Source organism: Ostrea edulis, chromosome 6 (assembly GCF_947568905.1).
Source record: "Ostrea edulis chromosome 6, xbOstEdul1.1, whole genome shotgun sequence".
NCBI classification, from domain to species: domain Eukaryota; kingdom Metazoa; phylum Mollusca; class Bivalvia; order Ostreida; family Ostreidae; genus Ostrea; species Ostrea edulis.
Window position 1 is genome coordinate 76,589,365 of NC_079169.1, and position 23,329 is coordinate 76,612,693.

General features: G+C 33.8%; 1 protein-coding gene across 2 annotated transcripts; it reads right to left on the minus strand.

The window, feature by feature from the left end:
* Nucleotides 1-353: 353 nt before the first annotated feature.
* Nucleotides 354-22,127, minus strand: LOC125648340 (vacuolar protein sorting-associated protein 51 homolog). 2 transcript variants are annotated; one of them, XM_048875338.2, is made up of 20 exons: nt 22,087-22,127; nt 20,760-21,049; nt 20,336-20,491; nt 20,027-20,100; nt 17,549-17,681; nt 14,992-15,080; nt 14,796-14,916; nt 14,459-14,562; nt 14,152-14,251; nt 13,959-14,059; nt 13,747-13,826; nt 12,922-13,061; nt 11,597-11,719; nt 11,290-11,394; nt 8,345-8,485; nt 5,954-6,189; nt 4,399-4,522; nt 1,418-1,530; nt 1,077-1,155; nt 354-554 (listed from the first exon to the last, which is right to left on the minus strand). In XM_048875338.2, the coding sequence occupies exons 1-20, from the start codon at nt 22,106-22,108 to the stop codon at nt 525-527; spliced, it is 2,361 nt and encodes a 786-aa protein (XP_048731295.2). In that variant the 5' UTR covers nt 22,109-22,127; the 3' UTR covers nt 354-524. The 2 variants fall into 2 exon arrangements, with proteins under 2 accessions (XP_048731295.2, XP_048731294.1); XM_048875337.2 differs by lacking the exon at nt 22,087-22,127 and adding an exon at nt 21,893-22,055.
* Between the last annotated feature and the right edge of the window lie 1,202 nt (nt 22,128-23,329).

Here is a 23,329-nt window from a genome sequence, read left to right on the forward strand (position 1 = left end):
TGGACAGTATATAGAGGGAACGGTAGTCGGAGGTTCCGGCCCTAGGACACTTCGGCCCAAACGTTTCGGCCCTAAATTGGACACTTCAGCCCCTTTTTTTTTTGTCCGAGACACTTTGGCCCATATTTTTCATTTTGCCAACATCACCCATATTATTGCATTTCCACATTATAGTACATTGACACTTCAGCCCAATGGCATTTCGGCCCTTAGACACTTCGGCCAACGACACATGATGACAAAACTGAATAATAGCAGGAACGCAAACACTCACTAGCACACATGCACACTTCATCTGAAGCTGATATCAATAATTTAAACAATCCCTGATTAGTGCATGAAAAAATAATGACCATTGTGATATTTATTTATTCTAAAAATGTCACCAGTAATTTACAAATAATAATGGATGGCTTATCATAGACAATAAATACATGTAGTTCATTTTCACATATATATTTTGTATTAAAGTTCAGAACAAATTGAGAGTCCCAGAGTACTCAGCACTTCCTGTAGTCTCTTCATCATCCTCTCTCACAGATCAGCTCTATAACCTGTAAATACATAGTCAGACATTGTATTCCGTTTGGCCCCACCCTGGGGTCAGAAACTCAACCCCAGGGATCATGAAATTAACATTCGTGGCAGAGGCCTTTCTGCTCTACATCACTATGCATTTAGTTTTTCTTGCAAATGTACGGTTGTAGAGAAGAAGATTTTTGAAAAATTATCGATTTTGGAAAATTGGTAAATTTTTGGCAATTTTTGCCCCGTCCCTAAGGCCCCTGGCATGCAGGAGTCCTAAAATTTACAAATTATGTCCCCCTTTCTATTCAGACAATTAATATCTTATGTCTTTGAAACACTGTAGATTATTCATTTAATCTTTTAAACTGAGGAGATATTTATAGACTGTGATACAAAAGTAATAAGTTTATTTCACCACTGTTACAGATCACATCTATATGTAAATGAAATAAGGTAGGCAAGTTCGTACCTGAGAGGTTTTATAGTATCAGAAATAATTACATGTATCATCATGAAATGTGTGTATGCTGTATTGATAATTTACTTACGCTAGGTTCCATCATGGAGGGGTCTAGGCACCTGTGCACTGTACTACACACTATCTCCTCCAGTAGAACTTGAACTAAACTGTAAAATAAAATATGCATTGTTTGAAGAAAAAAAAACAAAAACATGTATCATGAATGTCAAAGGTTTTTTTTTTTTTTTTTTTTTTTTTTTAGAACTAGAGACTGCTTGCTATCTACCCTCATTTCTCAGATTCTTGTGTTTACACTCAATCATACTTTTCCATAGATTGAGGAACTACATTTCTCAGATTCTCATGTTTATACTCAATCATATTTTTCTATAGATTGACGACCTACTTTTCTACAGATTGATGACCTACTTTTCATCCGACACAAATCTCCACAGATAAAGTTGTAGGTAGTGTGTGTCCACCTGTATCTGCTGTAACCCATAGCGACCAAATGTCCGCAGCCTTACACATTCCAGGAATGTCTGAGAACAAAAGAAATGGGGACATATACACAGAGCACAGGATTAATCAGTTTTCTCTCTTTAATGTACGTAAAGGATATAAGCCAAAAATTGTCCATTCTGTGAGAGAAAGAACTGGGCCTCGATCAGTTTGAGGCTTATATCCTACTTAAAATATTACATCTTTTGTTCTAAGAATTGACAGTCTCAGGTAAACCCATTGGCAATGATAATTATGAATAAAGCTATTTTTGAATAGTCTGACAACATAACCAGTCTTGCGTAGAATTCTGTTTCTTTTGTTCACTTATTGGACAGTGTCAGGTAAGTAGTCTTCTACTGCAGGTTTTATATTCACTCTTTCTATAGTACTGAGCCGTATCAACATGTCTTCCTCTGATGGGGAGAGCATTTTCATTGCACAATCAAAAAGGATTTTAGTGAAAGTACTGCAAATATTATCTTCATGAGTGTTATATTCTGGATATGGAGGGTGAGAATGCTATGGAGCCAAATTTTGATCTGAAAAGCATTGTGTTTTCGAATATTTGGATGAGAAAATAATTAACGCCAGCCAAAAGAACCCAATACGCCTATCTCATGAAATGAAATTATTCATGAAAGCGAAAATAATAATTCAGAATTAGGATATGCTAATAAAGTAAATATAAAAAAAGCGTTGTGAAGAAGTTTCGGAATGTGCCTCTGAATCCAGCAAAATTCAAATACAGTATGGAAATATGTCTTTCAAATTTAAGTTTTGGTGCGATATAGTAATGGCCAATGGAATTTAAAAATTGTGAATCTTACGAGTTGAAGCAGGGAATTCTACTAAATGGAAATATCGTTTTACGTAAAACGACTTAAGAGTGCAACTGAAATTCCCCAGTATGCAATATGAAAAATAAAAAGGTTAAAACCATTAGTCTATATTATTCTACATCATAATAATTTTGTACCTTCAGACTGATTTAGATGATTACGTACCTTCAGATTGATTTAGATAATTACCTACTGATTTAGATAATTACGTACCTTCAGACTAATTTAGATAATTACGTACCTTCAGACTGATTTAGATAATTACGTACCTTCAGACTGATTTAGATAATTACCTACTGATTTAGATAATTACGTACCTTCAGACTAATTTAGATAATTACGTACCTTCAGACTGATTTAGATAATTACGTACCTTCAGACTGATTTAGATGATTACGTACCTTCAGACTGATTTAGATAATTACGTACCTTCAGACTGATTTAGATAATTAAGATTGATTTAGATGATTATGTACCTTCAGACTGATTTAGATGATTATGTACCTTCAGACTGATTTAGATAATTACATACCTTCAGATTGATTTAGATAATTACCTACTGATTTAGATAATTACGTACCTTCAGACTGATTTAAATGATTACGTTACTTCAGACTGATTTAGATAATTACGTACCTTCAGACTGATTTAAATGATTACTAGGGCTGTGCGGTGCACCGAAAATTTCGGTGCACCGCGATTCATACCATTCGATTCGATGCACCGATTACAAATTCCGGATTTCGGTTCGGTTCGGTTTAGATTTTACTTACACCAAAACAACAAATATGGCGTCCGAGTGATGTTGAAAACATGTGGTTTTTTATGCAACGGAGATTTAAATCACTACTGTGTTAAGAGTTAGCATTTTCACCACTCAGATACCAACAGAATATGGTCCGTAAGATCATTGCAGTTTATCTTTACATGACATATAGCATTTCTGTCAGTGGTGGAGTGAAATCAACATCGTAAGTAATGACACAGATTTGACAGTTAACATGAGAGAAGTAAATCAATAAAGGAGAGATTTTCAAAGACTCTCAATTGATAGAATTGTTGAATTTTTGCATATCAATGAAAATAATATCATATACATTTTAGATTCACTATAGATTTGTTTAATAATCCAAAACTTATGCAGCACATTAATATAAAAAAAAAATTGATAGACTGTCAGTGTTTTCTTTTTTCTATCAAAGTTATAAAATGCCATTATGAATAGATATGATGTTTACAAATGACAACATATAGTTATATAACTTGAATTAAATCAAATCAAATATGCTACTCATTAAAATTGTTAATTTTTGTGGTGTCATTAGATAAATTGGATCTAACATGAACCGAATCGAAAATAACCGAACCGTGCTGTTCTGAATCGAAACCGAACCGAATCGAGCTAACCCTGAATCGTCCCAGCCCTAATGATTACGTTACTTCAGACTGATTTAGATAATTACGTACCTTTAGACTGATTTAGATAATTATGTACCTTCAGACTGATTTAGATGATTACGTACCTTCAGACTGATTTAGATGATTACGTAACTTCAGACTGATTTAGATAATTACGTACCTTCAGACTGATTTAAATAATTATGTACCTTTAGACTGATTTAGATAATTACCTACTGGTTTAGATAATTACATACCTTCAGACTGATTTAGATAATTACATACCTTTAGACTGATTTAGATGATTATTTACCTTTAGACTGATTTAGACAATTACATACCTTTAAATTGATTTAGATAATTACGTACCTTTAGACTGATTTAGATAATTACATACCTTCAGACTAATTTAAATAATTACCTACTGATTTAGATAATTACGTACCTTCAGACTGATTTAGATGATTATGTAACTTCAGACTGATTTAGATTATTACGTACCTTTAGACTGATTTAGATAATTACGTACCTTCGGACTGATTTAGATAATTACATACCTTTAGACTGATTTAGATAATTATGTACCTTCAGACTGATTTAGATAATTACGTACCTTTAGACTGATTTAAATAATTACGTACCTTTAGACTGATTTAGATAATTACGTACCTTCAGACTGATTTTGATAATCCCAGTTAGAACTGAGACTTTGGAGAAATCTACTGCACTGAAAATCTCAATCTTCTCAGAAAATAATTTCTGTATGTTACTCATCAAGCTGTTGTCAGTGATGCTGAAAACACATAAAAATCATACATTCTTTAAAATAATACAAAATACCCTGTATAATTTGTAGAACAAGGAATAATGTAGAAACTCCACTATCTATAGAGATAGACAAAGTAGTAAATGTACAGTTTGTAGTTATACCAAATACAGTGCCTCACAGTGGTTTTAAACCGAGATAAGTGGTTATTTCATCAGAGACTACAGGGATAATTTAAATTCCTTGGGGGGGGGGGGGGGGGGGGGGGGGGGGGGGGGGGTATTAGGGGGGTAATGTGGCTGTTACCTAACGAATAGCGGTTTTTTTTTCGATGAGTCTAAAATTTGGCAATTTGTTGGCTCAAAGGTTACATGCTAATAATTTTTGTCAGACAAGGAAGAGTTATCTCTCTTGCAAATACTGAAGTTTCAACTGGGTACATATTTGGCGAGTGAAATTTTGGTGGAAAGCTATTTTTAAAAACCGCTAACCTAAGCCAAATTCATCTACCCGCATAGAAAAACCGCTATACAGTATCTATTTCACCATGACTTCCTACGTTTGTAGTCTTGGAGCAATAATTCGAAGCTTTTCAATCAATATATTTGGAATTCCCTATCTCTTGGTGTAACACCATGGAATTATATACATGTACATCAGAATATTCATTGTGTAAGGGCAAAAATGTACTGTATGTTACAGTGTATTACATGTCCTGGATGTAAAGAATTTTATACCAGGGAAACAAGCAATCCGTTTCAGACTCGTGTGTGGGTTCACAAACAGCATATCAACACCGCAGAATACAGGCAAAGTTCCTCAAGTGAACATTTATATGTTTGTGGACAAAAACAATTGAATATATTTCATTTTACAAGTTTTCAGGTGGAAATGACGTCCAGAGATGTGAAAAGGAAAAACATTTTATTAATATGTCCTCTTAAACTCAATAATCCAGTTTAACTTTATCACATTGATATATCGATCATAACGTTCTTTTACAGTTTTCCCGCATTGTTTTACTAGGACGTTACTATGAACAACATATTTTAACATTCAGTATATTCAATATGATGTTGACATTTGTTAACTTTAACGTTCCCGCTATTTATGACGTAATGTCACTATGTTACTATAAAATGTAAAGCTTCTGAAGATTGGAAATGAAAACACTAAAGCTTTACTGAATGTCATGTTTCTTTTTCCTTTTTTTTACCTATACTTTTACTGATCATTGTCAAGCAGACTAAATGGCATAATATCTAAGGAATGTTTTTATTAATTTTTTTTTTTGGTCACTGATTGAAAAAAGGTAGATTCATTTTAGAGTTTATTATACAAACTTACTATTGATACATAAAAGGTTGGTAAAATTCATAGAGGGTAAGATTGAAGGAACAATCACTGCTTAGCAATAGATATCTGCATCTAAGGCCACACTTCAGTCCCTGTCTTTACCTGGGGGCTATATTCCATTGTCCTTTCCGCTGCGCTGTGGATGCGCTGTAACTTTGGGGATGAGTGCGCCGACTAGAATCACTGCTGCGCTCTTTTCTGGTTCCCTCCTCGTATAGTTGGCCCACCTGAGAATCTATAGCACTGATGTCCTCAATCACTCGCTTCATTACAGCTCTCACGTTCCGAGGCTCGATGGTGTTCAGCCAGTCTCTCGTTTCTACACTCTTTCGTAACATCTTAAAAATCATGAATAAAATTTTAAAATATGTGAAAAATGGGCATACTTATGTGTGCAAGGTCTATCAAAGAAAGTTATTCAGATTTGTTAAAACGGGGAATACAAGATATTAGGGCCTTTACATATAGCATCAAAGTTTTGTGCTGTAATGTATGTAAATAGGTCACAATGAATTTCAGACACCACAACATCCTAACAAAACAAATTACAGAAGTTGTATTGATTTCAGTAGAGTGATATTTCTAGAAGTTGTATTGATTTCAGTAGAGTGATATTTATAGAAGTTGTATTTATTTCAGTAGAGTGATACTTTTAGAAGTTGTATTTATTTCAGTAGAGTGATATTTTTAGAAGTTGTATTTATTTCAGTAGAGTGATATTTATAGAAGTTGTATTTATTTCAGTCGAGTGATATTTATAGAAGTTGTATTTATTTCAGTAGAGTGATATTTTTAGAAGTTGTATTTATTTCAGTAGAGTGATATTTCGGTGTCTTGGCTCAGTGGTTAGAGTGCTAATTCCTAATCAGCTTAAAGTATACTAGATCCTGAAAGGTTTATGCCAACTCTTGATTAGTTATTATAAGTGTTTTAGTTTAAGATCAGCATTAATATACATGTTTATCATATACTTGATAATGATTATATGATACGAATGATGTCACAATAGTTGATATCAACAACCGGTCCGAAAATCCAGATCAAATATCAGACCAGCGTGCAAAAATGCATATCAATCCAAAAAATCACAAATTTGCTGGTAACAATCAGTGTATCAAAGTTTTTACTATGGTAAATCAATGTATCAAGGTAGTAACTTAATGTATAAAAGTTTTTACCATAGTTAATCTGACTTAATCATAATCAATGTATCAAAGATTTACCATTATAGTTAATCAATGTTACCACAGAGTTAATCAATGTATCCAGGTTTTAACATAGTAATGTATCAAATATCCCTTCATCTACCTACACTGTACAGAATGCAAAAAAGTAACCGCATGTGATAAAAAGAATAATGTCTTATTAAATCAGCTCTGGGGCTCCATTTCAAATTAAAAAAAAAAATCAAAAAACACTATCCAGTTCATATACAATATTTATGCATGAAAAAGTGCAGTATATGATAAATAGAATATTACATGCCAAAATCCATATCATATCATAGAGCCCTCCAGCCCCATATCAAACCCTTGGGCCTTTGGCCCTCAGGCTGATATGACATATGATATGGAATTTAGCATATAATATTCTCTATAGAATAAACACTGATCAATTTATGCCAAATGTTCCTACCTACATGTGCAATTGTTTTAAATGCTGAATACGCTAATACTTAAAACAATGAAGTGTGGTTTTGTTGGAGATATGACAGTCATCAGCACAGTAAGAAAATTACACGACGAGCTAAATATTCCTACATTGTTCGCGACCATCATCTCTCTCAATGACAGCAACAGTTCATTGAACACTAACTAAACTGAGAGTCAACACATTTCTAGCTCCATAATATACACATTTACATGTTACATAAGTGAAGACACTATTATATGGAACAGCAGAGACATGTGGTCACATGATTTTTTGATTGATGGAAAAGTCCAAAAATTATTTCTTTTGGATTCATATCATAATTAACTGAAAACTATTTACAGTTTATAGCGATGAGTTTTGTTTCCATCTTTGGTTTAAAACAACAAACAAATATTTCAAATCAATGAACAAAATAAACCCCAAAACTTAACAAAAGACACCAGTCATTTTCAATGCTTCAGCAGTCAACACTTGCCAGGATCATAATTTGGCATCATTCCAAATACTGCCAACTCCTTTATGCATCATTGACATTTGAATTTGAACCTCTACAAGGGAGTTGATAAAGAAAAAAACCCAATGGCATGTAAATATAAGTTTATATACAATATTCTCTACATACATGTACATGTATATCTTACTAAATAAGGAAAACGGCATGCCTCCATTTTATTTTTTTTCTACTTCTGCCATTATTCTATATGTACTGATTTCAAACTGAGTGAATGTGAATTTATCCATAACTTTAGAGTAGCAGAAAATTTTAAAATGGGGTGAAAATTGTATTGGCTAATATAACATGTGACAAAAATTTTCCCTGCATGCACTTCATTACAATACCTGTGATATAGAGAGGCCCTGTACTTTGACATAGTGATTGAGGAGTTTCTGGGCAGTGTCCTTGGAATGACTGGTTAATTCACTGATAGCTGTCACTTTTGTTCTCTCTTCCACCATAAACTGTTCCTCTGTTAGGGTTATCTACAAAACAAATCCTCTCTTTGAAATCTCTCATCCACAGTATATTACTGCACATCAAGCAATAGATTTTAAATTTGTATTTTTTTCCATTTTTCCAGCTTAAATGTATGACTTATCAGTGACAACTCATGAATTATTACCCCATTACTGGGGGGGGGGGGGGGGGGGGGGGGGATTTACCCCTTGATAATAGGGGCTTGGATCTTTCAATTTAAGCAAACGGGGAAAAAAAACACACCTTATTACTGAAAACAGAGTATATAATGTCAAATATACAATACAATTTTACTAGCATTTATGACAAAAACAAACTATTACATAAATAACACCGTAGATAAAACGATAATGTTCAGTAAAAGGAAAATTTCATGGTATTGGGCGATTCATAAATTTAAACATCATAAAAAAAATAAATAATTAAATAACTAAAAGTACGACGTTGGTAGATACCTGCAGTTAGATAAAATAAAGGAAATATTGGGAACGCAGCACAATTAAGGTGGCCAATGGAAATTTCACCAAAAATATGCAATTAAAAAACTCCATTTATCAGGACAGATGGAACATTTTGGAACATTACTGATATTGGATCAAAATATGGTGGACTAAAAATACATATTCAGGATGATTATATTTCATAATTAGACTGATCACGTGATTCAGCGTCACATTGTTTTAGCAAATATACCTGCGATATTGAGGTAATCAATAAAGAACAAGGTACGATTGTATACATAAAAAGGCCCAAAAATTTTATGTCTATAAAATGTGTCTGGAATTAACCTTAATCAGTGTTTTAAGAAAGTAAAATATATGCCAGGTATAATATGTCAACAAAATCAGAATGATATTCCTAATTGGATAGCATTATGACATCATGAATAAGACATTTCCCACCTTTTTTTCAAAATAAGCCTGAAAACTGTCAAATGTCATACAGATTATTGCTCAGGAAAAGATGTGCGCATTTGTCGAGCAAAATGAAAATGATATATATTGTGTATCATTTTAAGATGAAAAACATACTTGAATATGAATTTGCTCGACGCATGCGCTGTATTTTTTCTGAAAGGAAAACCACCTGAAATTGTGGATATTTTCATTGAAAATGGCGTTTCTGCAATTTTATGCCGACTTCTAGCTCTCGTCATATGACACAAACCATTTTGTTGATCAAACTGAGCGGATTTTGGGTTTGCTAATCCATCCCTTGTTTGAATGTCAAGGTTTGAGCTCCAAGTGAAATCATCGATATTTTGGGCCAAATTACTTTAGAAACTGTACCTACTTCTTTCAATATTGCAAGGGCACAATGAAGTTGAAATTCAAACTTTAATTCATGTATCTTTTAAATGACCCCTGTAGTTTTTGAAAAATGCTGCCGAATCTACAGATATTGATTTATAATTGTTGAAATAATATTGTATATAAATAATATATTTCTAAGATTTCATCAGGATCGTAGCACTTTTCAAATAGTTCAATATTTCTTTGGTTGACTTTAAAAACCCCATTGTGATGCATTGAGGGTAAGCTCTTGCAATAAATTAATTTGTAAGACCTACCCATCTGTCCACTTATCAATAAATGAAACATTAACGTTTTCCTACGGGATAAATAGAAAATTTTTCAGTGAATTTATAAGATAGGCATTGTTCTAAAACAGTTAGACTTATAAGTATTTGCAAACATTTTTCCATTTAATTGTAATCTTTTTTTTAATTAAGAAAAAACAGTTGATCTGCCACTTACTGCGTCAGGCTATCATGATGACGTCATGATGACAAGTGCATCATGATCAATGTTTTGCTTATATTTCAAGGTGTCAGATTACATTAATGACAAAAAAAGAGTAATGTTAAGTTTTTGTGTAGTGCTATACTTCTGCGCATTTTAGAAACATTAATTATTTTATTTCATGATATGTTGAAGGGTTGCGATATTTTTTGTTGTTTATGTGTGATGTCACAATACACATTCCTGTATAGATTAGGACACGCCTCCTTACTGGAACCTTAAATGTGCTGCAAATAAGAAACGCTACCGTAATAAGATATATTGCTTTAAGTAAGATGTCTACATCCACAGTTGTGAATACTTGATTACTCAAAGCATTAATCACCTTAATGTGGGTTTCTTTAATAAAAAAGCTTGACACTTTGAAACCATTTGATAAACATATCCCTACATCACCTACCTATCACTGCATTTCATAATGATCTTATTTGTAAATACAACCTGTCATTAGATACATGTAGAATGCTATCTGCGGTGTTTCATACCCATTGCATAAAAGGTTGCCATCAACTTTAAATCTGATGAAATGCCACAAAATGTGAGGGATTTTTATTGCCTGCCGCAGCTCAATTACATGTTTAATCTGAAGTGGGTTTTTTTTGTTTTTTGTTTGATAAATCTTCCGAAACACGACTCAGTTTCACATAATGTCATATTCTATACCGTATTACTTCCTTAGCAACATCATGTTCATCATCTGGCTCAGTTGAGTGCTTTGGCAATGTCTGTTTTTATTTCCTTATTGCCAAGCTTCTTATTTTTCCTATAATACTATTTCAGAGACATTCTTAAATGTGTAATTCAATCGAGACTGAAAATAAGTTCCTTACATAAAAAACAGAGAAGTTCTGGGAGATATGAAAAAGCCACACATTTCTAAAGAAATATATTTTCAATCATAATATCAGTAACTGAGGGTAACTATTTTGGGAATTTTCAGAGGTGATTTTCAAATGAAGATATCAATGGTATGGAAATTTGTTAACAGATCAGCAGGGACTCCTTACCAGATAAGATATTGTGGAGCCCTCAAAATCCAGGCACAAGCGAGAGAGAATCAGTAGAAGTGTCGGTGGTATGGAACTCTTGTCACCGCTACCCTCACAGAATTCCTGTATATAAACACATTTGTAAGAAAACTTAAACATGCAATCAATTTCAATTCTTAAAACTTTACAAAAATCGGATACTGAAAGATACTGATATACATGTGATGGTTAATGTTCTCATTTCAATGCTTTAGGACTGAGAGAGAGATGAGAGAAAGAATAAAAGAGAGAGAAAAGAGAGATGTACTTTTAGAGAATATCTTACCTCACAGACGGTGTTGACATGCTTTAAGAAGGCCACCACCAGTCCCTCCCTCACATCCTGTGTGCAGAACGGTCCACTGAAATATGGCTTAGTGGCAAATGTAATGTCAGAAGATGTAAATGCCTGAAACATACAAGTTACATAAATCTGTTGCAAGAACACACAAAAATCATTTTCAAATATTGCAAAAGAATTAGAATTTCGTTCTCTGATTTTGTTTGTTAGTTCAAAACAACAAAGCTGATTTACTCAAATGAATGTATTAATAGGCTGCATACACACTCTTTCCTCACTTTATCAAAATCACTGCAATTTCCACAACATTCCCCATTAAATTTACCTTTACAAAAGTCTGCAAATAGAATCAGGCATATTACTTCAAAGGGTATAGAACTTTAATATATGAATGGGCCTACTTAAAAAACATTTGCCATTCACTCATCTGAAAAATGTTGGTTACACGTGAGGTATTTGAAGCATGACTTCTAGTTACACCTCTATATCGACCATCCATACAACACTGGTGGATACTTAAAATAACTTGAATAGGACCTCATTCCAATCTTTCAACTTGGTCAATCATTAAGAAAAGAAAGGCTACAGATGGCTTTTAGAATATGACAGGTGAATTCCTAAAAGCATCAACTATGCAATTTTGAACTTGGTAGACCTTAATTAATATTTTGTAAACCAACTTTTATTTGTGACAATTTCATTTCATGTTTTACTAGCGATTAATTGGTTTGCTCCAAAAAAAAATTTGCAACTGAGATAATCTTCAACAAATATGGGAAACACCAAAGGATTGTTTCACAGTAAAAAATATTTGTGATGATGTTCTTGCAAACTTCATTAAAATATCTCGCAAGCCAAAACAAGATGAGTTTGTGAAACACTGATGCCCCTCTATGGCAGCCAAGTAATCATCAAAAGAAATACACATTTGAAACATGACAATCCCTAACCATTCAAAAGTTAAGGCCAAAGTTAAATTTTTCCAAAATAGGTCAAAGTCCAAGGTGAAGGCAATGAGGTCAAAAATTTTGGTATTAAGTGTCTTGTCGAAAGGAATACACATTCAAAATATGAAAGCCCTATCACTAACCATTCAAATGTTGTGACCAAGGTAAAAGTTTGTGGACAGACAGATCAAAAACTACATATATGCCCCGAATCTCAGATTATAGGGCATAAAAAGTTGGTTTACAGTGTAAAGTGTACCTTGAACAGCATTGAAGTATCATGTTGACAAAGGGTTATAGAAATAGTCCTCCCCAATCTCTGGAAATTTTTCACTGTTCATATCATGATGCATGTGTTCTTACCTGTAGATTTCCCAGCACAGACTTAATCTGTTCTAATATGGAAGATTGCATGTTGCCTAGAAGTTCATTCAGGTTGCCCCCACCTTCCCTCCCAGCAGTCTTTGGAGCAGCCAGACTTTGTCTGATATCTGTCATGCAATCTACAACACACATCAAACCACAATTTATTTGGTGAATATTGATGAGATTATCAGAATCTGTCTGATACCGATATCTAAATGTTTACTATGAACAAGTCCCAAGTCTGGTACAGACCTTGGCCACTTAACAGTAAGTAAATCTTCATTGTCACTCCCACTCATTGAACACAGGGGATTCAAATGTTCAATGTGATTACAATTACTACATACAGTGTAAAGAATGTTACTTTAAAACTATTCAGTCACAAATTACTCAAGCTAGGTATCATTTGTGTAGCCTGAGGAAAAATACCAATAAAATAGCATTGCAGTTCTACATATTGATTTCAAGTTAGGATAATCTGGAAAGAAAAGGAAAAACTGCGCATCTTCAGTGTGTGACCAATCGTTGCAGGACATGCGAATAATGTGGAATAAACCCAAATGCAGTTTATATTATACAAATTATATCTCCAGTGTTTTGGACAGAAGGATGTGTCTGGGCTGTTCCTGCCCTGTGTTTGTCTGTGTAATTATCTACTGAAACACACAGTTGGGCAGATACAATGTGCATGACACTGTGTTTTGTGGTTAAAGATAAAAGGTATACAGTTAAAGATGATCAGTTAATAATATAACGGCATATAATATAAAACATAATAACAACAAAGAACACAGCGGTATTGGAGACAAAAACTTTCCTTACCAGAAAAATGTTGTTTGAGTGCCTGTAGATAATGCCCCACCCGATCCCTAGCAGCTTTAGAAACAATGTCTGTTCCAGCCCTACAAATGGCATTCAAAGAAGTAGAATAATTATTAATATATACATGTATTCTCCATTTAGTAAGGAATTGCTATTAAATAATAATTGAAGGGCTGTAAAATTAGAGGGCAAACTTAAATTAATGTCACTACCTAGAGAAGTCAGTGTCAGGCAGAAGCTTGTTCATGGCTTGTAATCTTCTATGGAATCTGTCTAGTGACCTGACTAGGATTGTGTTGTCACCTGTCTCACGCTACAAAATACATGTGGATAAACAGTAGTACACAATCAATCTTTAATTTTTTGTTTTAAAAATTTGATTTACATAAAAGAACAGGAGCAAACCTCAAGCTGAATGCGCCTTTGAACATACGAAAAATATCTCTCCATTAGATCATTCACAAAGTTCACCAACTTTTTTAATGCTATGGCATCTAAATTTTCACTGAAAAAAATAAAAGGTTTAGTATCACCTGATTTATATTTCAACAAAATTTTATGCTCATACATTTCATTTTATAATGCTAAAATGCAAAATAAGGAACTTTTCCCTTGTAAACTGAAATATTCAAACACTACTGTCAGATTCAATGATTTGCTTTAAGACAAATTCCATTAAGATGAATGCAGATATTGAGAGAACATGGCTTACTCTTCTTGTAGTCTGTTCAGAAACATGTCATTATATGATGCAATCACCAGACATATGTTGCTCAAGAAACCATTACATCCACAGTCCACAAATTCTAAAACATCCTACAAAATATAAACATCAAGTACAAGTGCTTTAAAGTACATACACATGTACCCTAAATACAGGGAAATTGAATACATGTATTTCTATGATTCTGCTGCTTTTTCAAAATCTATTTTTTCAATAAACATCACCCATGTCTTGTTTGAAATCATGTCAGCACTATATATATAATTTTCTACCTTCTTTCACAAATATTCAGTTTTTAAATGTTGACAGAACTGGTTTTGTTTACCATGGGTGTAGCTAGGTAAGCCTCGGCCGGGGAGTCCATTTCCTCCTTTATATCCTCGCCCATCTGCAGCCGAATCTGTCTGTCCAGTAACATCAAATCCTCGTCGATCTTCTGGTGAGCACTGGCAAAGGTTCACAGTATAAGTACATTTCTATTTGAATCAGAAAACACATTATTGTGTTGTGTATATACTTACTGAGAAAGAAATTCCTCGCATAGCTCTTCAGCTGGTTCATTCAGCTGTAACAGAAGGTCCACACACTCTGCCAGCTGTTTGGGAGTTGACTACAAGAAAACAAGTGAAGATGTTTTCTAATTACTAACAGTCCTGCGTAACACCTCAATAAACAATGTTTAACAAAGGCACTGCAGTATAGTATACCATCATAATGTACTGGTATATCATTTATTGACTAAATCAAAGGCCTAAAGGGCCACAATGGCGCCGTGCCTCAAAAGCAGATTATAAAAGAAAAACAAGAGGCCCATGGGGCACATCGCTCACCCGAGTCACCTGGGCCCATATTTGAAGATTTTCTCTATATATTCGCATGTAAAACTTTTATCCCTACTGTGGCCTCAACCTACCCCCGGGGGCCATGATTTTTACAAACTTTAATCTGCACTATATCAGGAAGTTTTCATGAAAATGTAAACTTCTATGGTCCAATGGTTCTTGAGAAGATTTTTAAAGATTTTCTCTATATATTTGTATGTAAAACTTTGATCCCCTATTGTGGTCCCATCCTACCCCCAAGGGCCATGATTTGAACAATCTTGAATCTGTACTATGTCAGGAAGCTTTCATGTAAATCTCAGCTCTTATGGCCCAGTGGTTCTTGAGAAGAAGATTTTTAAAGATTTTCCCTATTTATTCCCATGTAAAACTGAGAGCCCTATTGTGGCCCCAACCTACACATGGGGGCCATGATTTGAATACACTTGAATCTGCACTATGTCAGGAAGCTTTCATGTAAATTTCAGTTCCTCTGGCCCAGTGGTGTTTGAGAAGAAGATATTTAAATGACACCACCCTATTTTTGTGATTATCTCCCCCCTTTGAAGGAGGCATGACCCTTCATTTGAAAAAACTTGAAATCCCTTCACCCAAGGATGCTTTTGGCCAAGTTTGGTTGGAATTGGCCCAATGGTTCTGGAGAAGAAAATGAAAATTTGAAAAGTTTACAACAACAACGCCAACGACAGACAAAAGAAAATTTTGATCAGAAATTAAAGCTTACTTAGCCTTCGGCTCAGGTGAGCTAAAAAGTAAGAAAAAATTCTGTTGACTGTTATGGATGGTTCATGCTATTTCAACAACAACATTCAACTCTTGCCATGTGATACTCTGATCATTAATAAAGCTCGTGGACTCTTTAGTCATTTTTTTTTTTCAAATATTAGAACCTTTGCTTCACATATCCATCACAAATTCAAGCACTTTAACACAAATATAGGGGTTACAGGATCTGTAATGATTTGCTTTGTATGTTACAGTGTGATTTGCTTTGTATGTTACAGTATCTGTAATGATTTGCTTTGTATGTTACAGTGTCTGTAATGATTTGCTTTGTATGTTACAGTGTAATGATTTGCTTTGTATGCTACAGTATCTGTAATGATTTGCTTTGTATGTTACAGGATCTGTAATGATTTGCTTTGTATGTCACAATGTAATGATTTGCTTTGTATGTTAGTGTAATGATTTGTTTTGTATGTTACAGTGTAATGATTTGCTTTGTATGTTACAGTATCTGTAATGATTTGCTTTGTATGTTACAGGATCTGTAATGATTTGCTTTGTATGTTACAGTGTGATTTGCTTTGTATGTTACAGTGTAATGATTTGCTTTGTATGTTACAGTGTCTGTAATGATTTGCTTTGTATGTTACAGTGTCTGTAATGATTTGCTTTGTATGTTACAATGTAATGATTTACTTTGTATGTTACAGTATAATGATTTGCTTTGTATGTTATAGTGTCTGTAATGATTTGCTTTGTATGTTACAGTGCAATGATTTGCCTTGTATGTTACAGTGTAATGATTTGCTTTGTATGTTACAGTGTCTGTAATGATTTGCTTTGTATGTTACAGTGTCTGTAATGATTTGCTTTGTATGTTACAGTGCAATGATTTGCCTTGTATGTTACAGTGTAATGATTTGCTTTGTATGTTACAGTGTCTGTAATGATTTGCTTTGTATGTTACAGTGTAATGATTTGCTTTGTATGTTACAGTGTCTGTAATGATTTGCTTTGTATGTTACAGGATCTGTAATGATTTGCTTTGTATGTTACAGTGTAATGATTTACTTTGTATGTTACAGTGTCTGTAATGATTTGCTTTGTATGCTACAGTGTCTGTAATGATTTGCTTTGTATGTTACAGTGTAATGATTTGCTTTGTATGTTTACAGTGTCTGTAATGATTTGCTTTGTATGTTACAGTATAATGATTTGCTTTGTATGTTACAGTATAATGATTTGCTTTGTATGTTACAGTATAATGATTTGCTTTGTATGTTACAGTGTAATGATTTGCTTTGTATGTTACAGTGTAATGATTTGCTTTGTATGTTACAGTGTAATGATTTGCTTTGTATGTTACAGTGTAATGATTTGCTTTGTATGTTACAGTGTAGTGATTTGCTTTGTATGTTACAGTGTAATGATTTGCTTTGTATGTTACAGTGTAGTGATTTACTTTGTATGTTACAGTGTAGTGATTTGCTTTGTAGGTTTATAATGAAACCTCTTTCTCTTTGAACTGTTGCCTCAGAGTCTGACACAGCTGTTGTATGATTTGATGGCAGTCTTGATTGATTCCTTGGAAGCTGGTTATATGCTGGTACCGCTGAAGGATTCTTTTGGCTTTACTGTAGTACCTGTTAACGAGAATGTATACTGAAAATTCCCTCATTATCTCTATGCATCAGCATCAAGTACACTTCACAATCGGTTCCAAAAATTTAATGTATGTACATATCCCCTGCAGGCCTCATCCAAACTTGGGCATATTTCAAAATACAGCATATTTGGATGCCACATTCATACAATTCTCTACAATTATATTTCACTGCTTAAGATCTGACTGTGATTATAATTTCTGTGACCTTGACCAAATGATCTTGATGGAATATCAAGACACATGAAAATTATCTTGGTTAAGGATTAAGACACATTTCCATGCAACCTTTGTGCAAAGTGTGTGCTTTCAATGCCTCTCAGTTACAAAGTTATGCCCCCCCCCCCCCAAAAAAAAACCATATTAAATTTTTTTCACTACTAAATGATTTTTGGTCAAATGGTTTAATTCTAGGTCAAGATGCACCATATGGCCATATAAAGCCTCCTTTTGGACTAAGATAAGGTTCTAATGTCCCACCAATCTAGACAAAGATATCTGGGCTGCATTCAAGATCATAGCAGCTAAATAGTGCTAAATAATGCAACTACATAGTGCTAAATAATCCAGCTACATAGTGCTAAATAATGCTACAAAGTTGAATGAACATGTAGGCTAGTTCTACATATGGATAACAAGTGTTAATCCATACAGTAGTTCAAAAGACCTAAATATCTGGTCTTGCAGCTAAGCTAGCTGCTATGATCCTGAATGCACTCCAGATCATTTTTTTTTAACAGCAACTTTCATCTGACAAATGATCTTGGTTTAAGGCCATGACACACATCTGGCAAAATGCAACCTTTGTGCTACACATGAGGTTCTAATATTCAGAGTTCTTGAAAATTTGTATTAACAAGCAGGACTATAGGTCATGCTGGAGAAATGGTACGTAAGATCCATATATTTATAGTAGGTCCTGCAAAAAACCTAAACAATTTATGAATTATATTAAAAGTAGCGCTGAATTATATATGTTAACATCTTTATTCATTGTTATTATACATATTCTTTTTTAAAAGGCCTTTTCTCCACCGTTGCTGAAAAGCTTGCTCAGGCCACTTTTGATTTTCATATGCCCGTCTCTTTCCTGTTTGTTAATTCCATTATTGGGGTTCTTCCTTTTTTTAGCAGGCATAGTGAACCATTTAATTGGATTGTTAGACATCACGCTTGAAAACTAACAATGCATATGCAAACCAGAAGCAGTCTGTGATAAATTTTATTTAATTACAACGAAATACAAGAATCCTGGAATAAATTAAAGAATGAATAAAAAATTTTCGCAGGACATAAAACTCACGATAATAAATTTTAGGTGGTCCCTGTGAAAAAATATGTGTCAGGACAGGGTGTCCAACAGTTTTCAAGAACTCTGAATATTTATCCACTACAAAGTTATGGTCTGAACAAGATTTCATTCTCTTACTTTGCCAGTAGCATTGTCTTAAGCCAAAGATCTTGATTCAGAGTCATGATCGATGATACACAATATTGCTATAAGATACCTCTTGTTACCAGAAGCAACCATTTCTAAGGTCTGTCCATTACAAAGCAAACTTGAAAGCCCTTCACCCAAGGACACTTTTTGTCAAGTTTGGTTGAAATTGGCCCAGTGGTTCTGGAGAAGTCTAAAATGTGGAAAGTTTACAGAGAGACGGACGACGGGTGATCAGAAAAGCTCACTTGAGCTTTCAGCTCAGGTGAGCTAAAAAGGAGTTACTAGAGTGTTTACAGATTCCTTAACCTTAAAGGGGCATGGACACGATTTGAGATGAAAATTTTCTAAGTTTAATGTTTAGAATGTTTCAATAAGATATTTCTAATGGTCAGAAAAAAAATGACTGTCAGTTGTCAAGGTACATGGGAGATACAGAGCTCACAATTCTTTGTTAGGTAAACAAGGCCTGTGCCATGTGTTTGTTTACATAGGTTAAATATACTAGTAAAAGTTTCGTTTAAAGCAGATTTTTCAAATTACAAGTTAATTCTGAACACAGTGAAACAGTTTCTAGTGTTTGAAAAATCTCATTTTGTTTTAAACATGATATTTTCTATTGAGCAATCTATATGTAAACAAAAACATGACACGAGCCTTGTTTACATAACATTGAATTGTGAGTACTGTATTTCAGTAGTAACTCAACAACTGATATTCAAATTTTGGTTGACCATTAGAAATACTTCAGTTAAGCTTTGTAAACAATAAAAATGGAAAAATAAAATTTGAAAATTTTCAGCTAAAATCGTCTCCATGCCCTTTTAAAGAAAAAAAACCCTGATAAAATATCATTGAACAGGAAATCAAATTCATGATATATGTACCTGACAGCCTGGCTGTATGCATTCATTTCAATGCACTTATTCAATCTTTTCGGTAGTTCAAACAGGAATTGAAGCTGAAGAAAAAGTTTGTGCATCACTACTATTACCATACAAATATACTTGCATTTTGTATATCATGAGAACAATATCACATAAAAACTGTTTGTTTAAACTGTAAATCCACTTTGTTAGAAATCATACATAAAAACTTTGATATCAAAAGTCAAATGCATACTATGTGAAATTGAGTGAAAAAAATATTTAAAACCTTTATAATACTAATAGTGAACCATAAATACGGGGACATACTCGCTTAAGAAGGGAGTGAACTCCTGAGAGTTTGGTGATTTCCTGTCGCCTATCTTGTAGCGTGGTGCTGATATTTCCACTGAATTCTGTAATGGTGGACATGTTGGTGGCCAAATGATCCATCTCATCCTCCATTTTCTTGAAGTCATTTTTCATCTGCCAAAATTTAAATTATGATTCCATCTTACATCAATTTCCAGCAAATACATCAGCTATAAGTGAGTTTTACACGCCTTGTCATATTTGAATCTTGCATATTATTAAATAATATTCCTTATAAGAAATATTTATATACCAGTTTTGATGATATACAATTTTTCTAAAGGTATACTGTCAGAGCAGTTTGATTTCACCCCCTTCAGTTATGTATACTGGTTGATAACTTGACTTTTATCTGGAATTCTCAAGTAACAGATAATCTTACTTTTCTAATGGTGTCTGTAGCACTAATGAATTTGTTGTAGTTCTCATACACAAGAGTTTGCATGTCACTGTCCAGCGCTCTGATTTGAGTAACTGTCTTAGCCTCCTCATCCATTAAGTCGGTCAGCGATTTCTCCTTGATCAATCTGGAGAGATACATATCTGGGTCAAAGTGAGCACCATTGATATCACAAGGATCTATGGTGGGGGATCCAGGGGCGTCTTTCTCCATGCCATAGTACATTTTAAGCATTCCATGGCGCTTTTTCCGGTACTCAGCATCATTCATATCTGTAATAAAATAAAGATATTAGAGGTGGTTCGATCATCATGTAAGTAAATTTATTTCTTTTTCTAATATGTTTTATGGCGTGACCGTGTTTGAGGGTGAAGCAAAAAGTATTAGCATTAGTATGTAGATCCATAACATGACAAAAAATATCCCGAAGGTAGCACCTAACGTGTGAGGACAGAGCTCAATCAAAGTATTCTAACTTTAGATATTTTTGATCCGCCGACTCATTGAACGCGGGAAACTATATGCAACAGATGTAAACAGTGCATTGTGACGTCATATTCAGCGTCGGTGTAACCGTGTTTAGCAAATTCATAAACATAGGAGGAGACAAGTTACAAATTTTGCATTACTCGAGACCAGGAGTGATTTTAGGGCCTACATGATTAAGAAAATAAGATTTACATGCTTTTACAGATTTTATGAAACATCTCAGAACGATGTGAACTTCTGTATACGAGATTCAAAATGGAGAAATACATGTCCACACGATAGTATTCGAATCGACGCCATTGGGACCAAAATTTTCAAGTTCCATAGGTATGGTTTAATTTTTCATTCGTTTTCTATATTTTTCTTTTAAGCATGTATATACGTGTTACCTATAGGGAGATCTCCGCTTTCACGGTCCTTCGGGCCGTGAGAGGGCTTCGCCCTCTATTAAAGTAAACAATCGTAACAAAGTGAATATACATCTAATTGTTCTGCATAGGGTAGGGTTTTCTATATAGACAGTTTGACCTGGCTTTCCTTTTCACGGAAAATCACTCAAGGACTCGGAATACAGGAATTTCTCCATACAATAAATCATTATCATTTTTATTTAATTACTGCTGGACCTGACGACAGCGAGTGACAGTGACGTGTTCGTATCACACTGCAATAACATAATCCTGTAACCATAATGGGATTAAGTCTGCACGCATGGCACAAAAAATGTCATAAAGTAAAATGTTTTAAATTACTAAAACGCATGAGATTGTGCTATAAATGGTTAGCAAGAATAAATTAAAATGAAACTATCGATGCCAACCTCCTTCCTCCCTTTCCGCCATCTTGAACGCTTATATCATTAAATTAACGCAAATCTAAATCAGAAGACGCTAAACACAAAATTTAATATATCCCTTAAATCAAAGGAAATAAAGAAGAGATTATGTAGTATAATTACAAGAAGTTTTATTTGAGTTACTACCTCTCTTTTTTCATTTTTAAGAAATTAAGCGGCCTTGCTGTTTTTAGTCAACTCATACACTGTTTGACTCGTACCCTAGTCAACTCGTACCAAAACTCCAAAACTAGTCCAAGTATGGCTAAATCACTGGACTTTTCTCTTTCTTTAGGGTTTTCCTATGAATCATTTAGCAATAAATTGAGAAACGATTTTGAAAATAGAATATCTAATTAATTTGATAACATAAAACAAACAAATTGTGGAAAACTTGTATCCCATAGTTAAGTATAAATTTAAAATGCAAGAATATTTGAAATTCACATTACCAAAAGCTTACAGATCTCTACTTACTAAACTAAGACTAAGTGCACATCACCTCAATATTGAGGTTGGGAAATACTGTACACCTCCAATTCCACGATCTAATAGATTTAGGGAATTCTGCTTTATGAAGTTGAGGATGAGAAACACTCCCTAATACTATGATATTGTAACTTCCGTAACAAGTCTCATGAATCGTGAAGACTATATTTACAGTCAATATTTGAATGAATGTTTTACTCTGAGGTACGCTGAATTGAGAAATCGGGACAATTGTATTTAATCTGAGATTGTGTATTATGTCACATATACATGTATGATGTTAATTTATGATGTACAATTACGCCTTATGTTTGGTATAATCGTCAATACAGCATTAGAATTTGGTAATCGTCAATACAGCATTTGAATTTGGTAATCGTCAATATAGCATTAGAATTTGAAAATCCAAATTCGCGTTATACGTGGTTGTAGAAGTCAAATTTGTTCAGTATGCATAAAAGACGAACTGTGTATCGATCAGTGTACACTGCTCTGCATCCTGTCGTCGTGACGCATGGTAAAGACTCCTACTATTATTACCAGTTCTTGTGTTAACTCTAAATATATATATAACTGAGAGTACCGATTGATTTTTCATATTAATTCTAATTACTCTCGGTTTTAACATACACTTTTATTACAGTTAATTTAGTTTTATTACCGCACCCCAACATGTTTAATTTTTTTTTGGGGGGGGGTGTTATAAATATAATTCTTGTTATTAACACCGTGTCTTGTC

Excerpts from the sequence above, each read along its gene's own strand:
- LOC125648340 (XM_048875337.2), bottom strand. The coding sequence starts at position 21,956 with ATGGTTACAGGATTATGTTATTGCAGTGTGATACGAACACGTCACTGT. Across the intron at positions 14,917-14,991 it reads TGCGAGGAATTTCTTTCTCA|TGCTCACCAGAAGATCGACG; the intron begins GTAAGTATATAC and ends AACCTTTGCCAG. Across the intron at positions 11,395-11,596 it reads ATGTCAACACCGTCTGTGAG|GAATTCTGTGAGGGTAGCGG; the intron begins GTAAGATATTCT and ends GTTTATATACAG.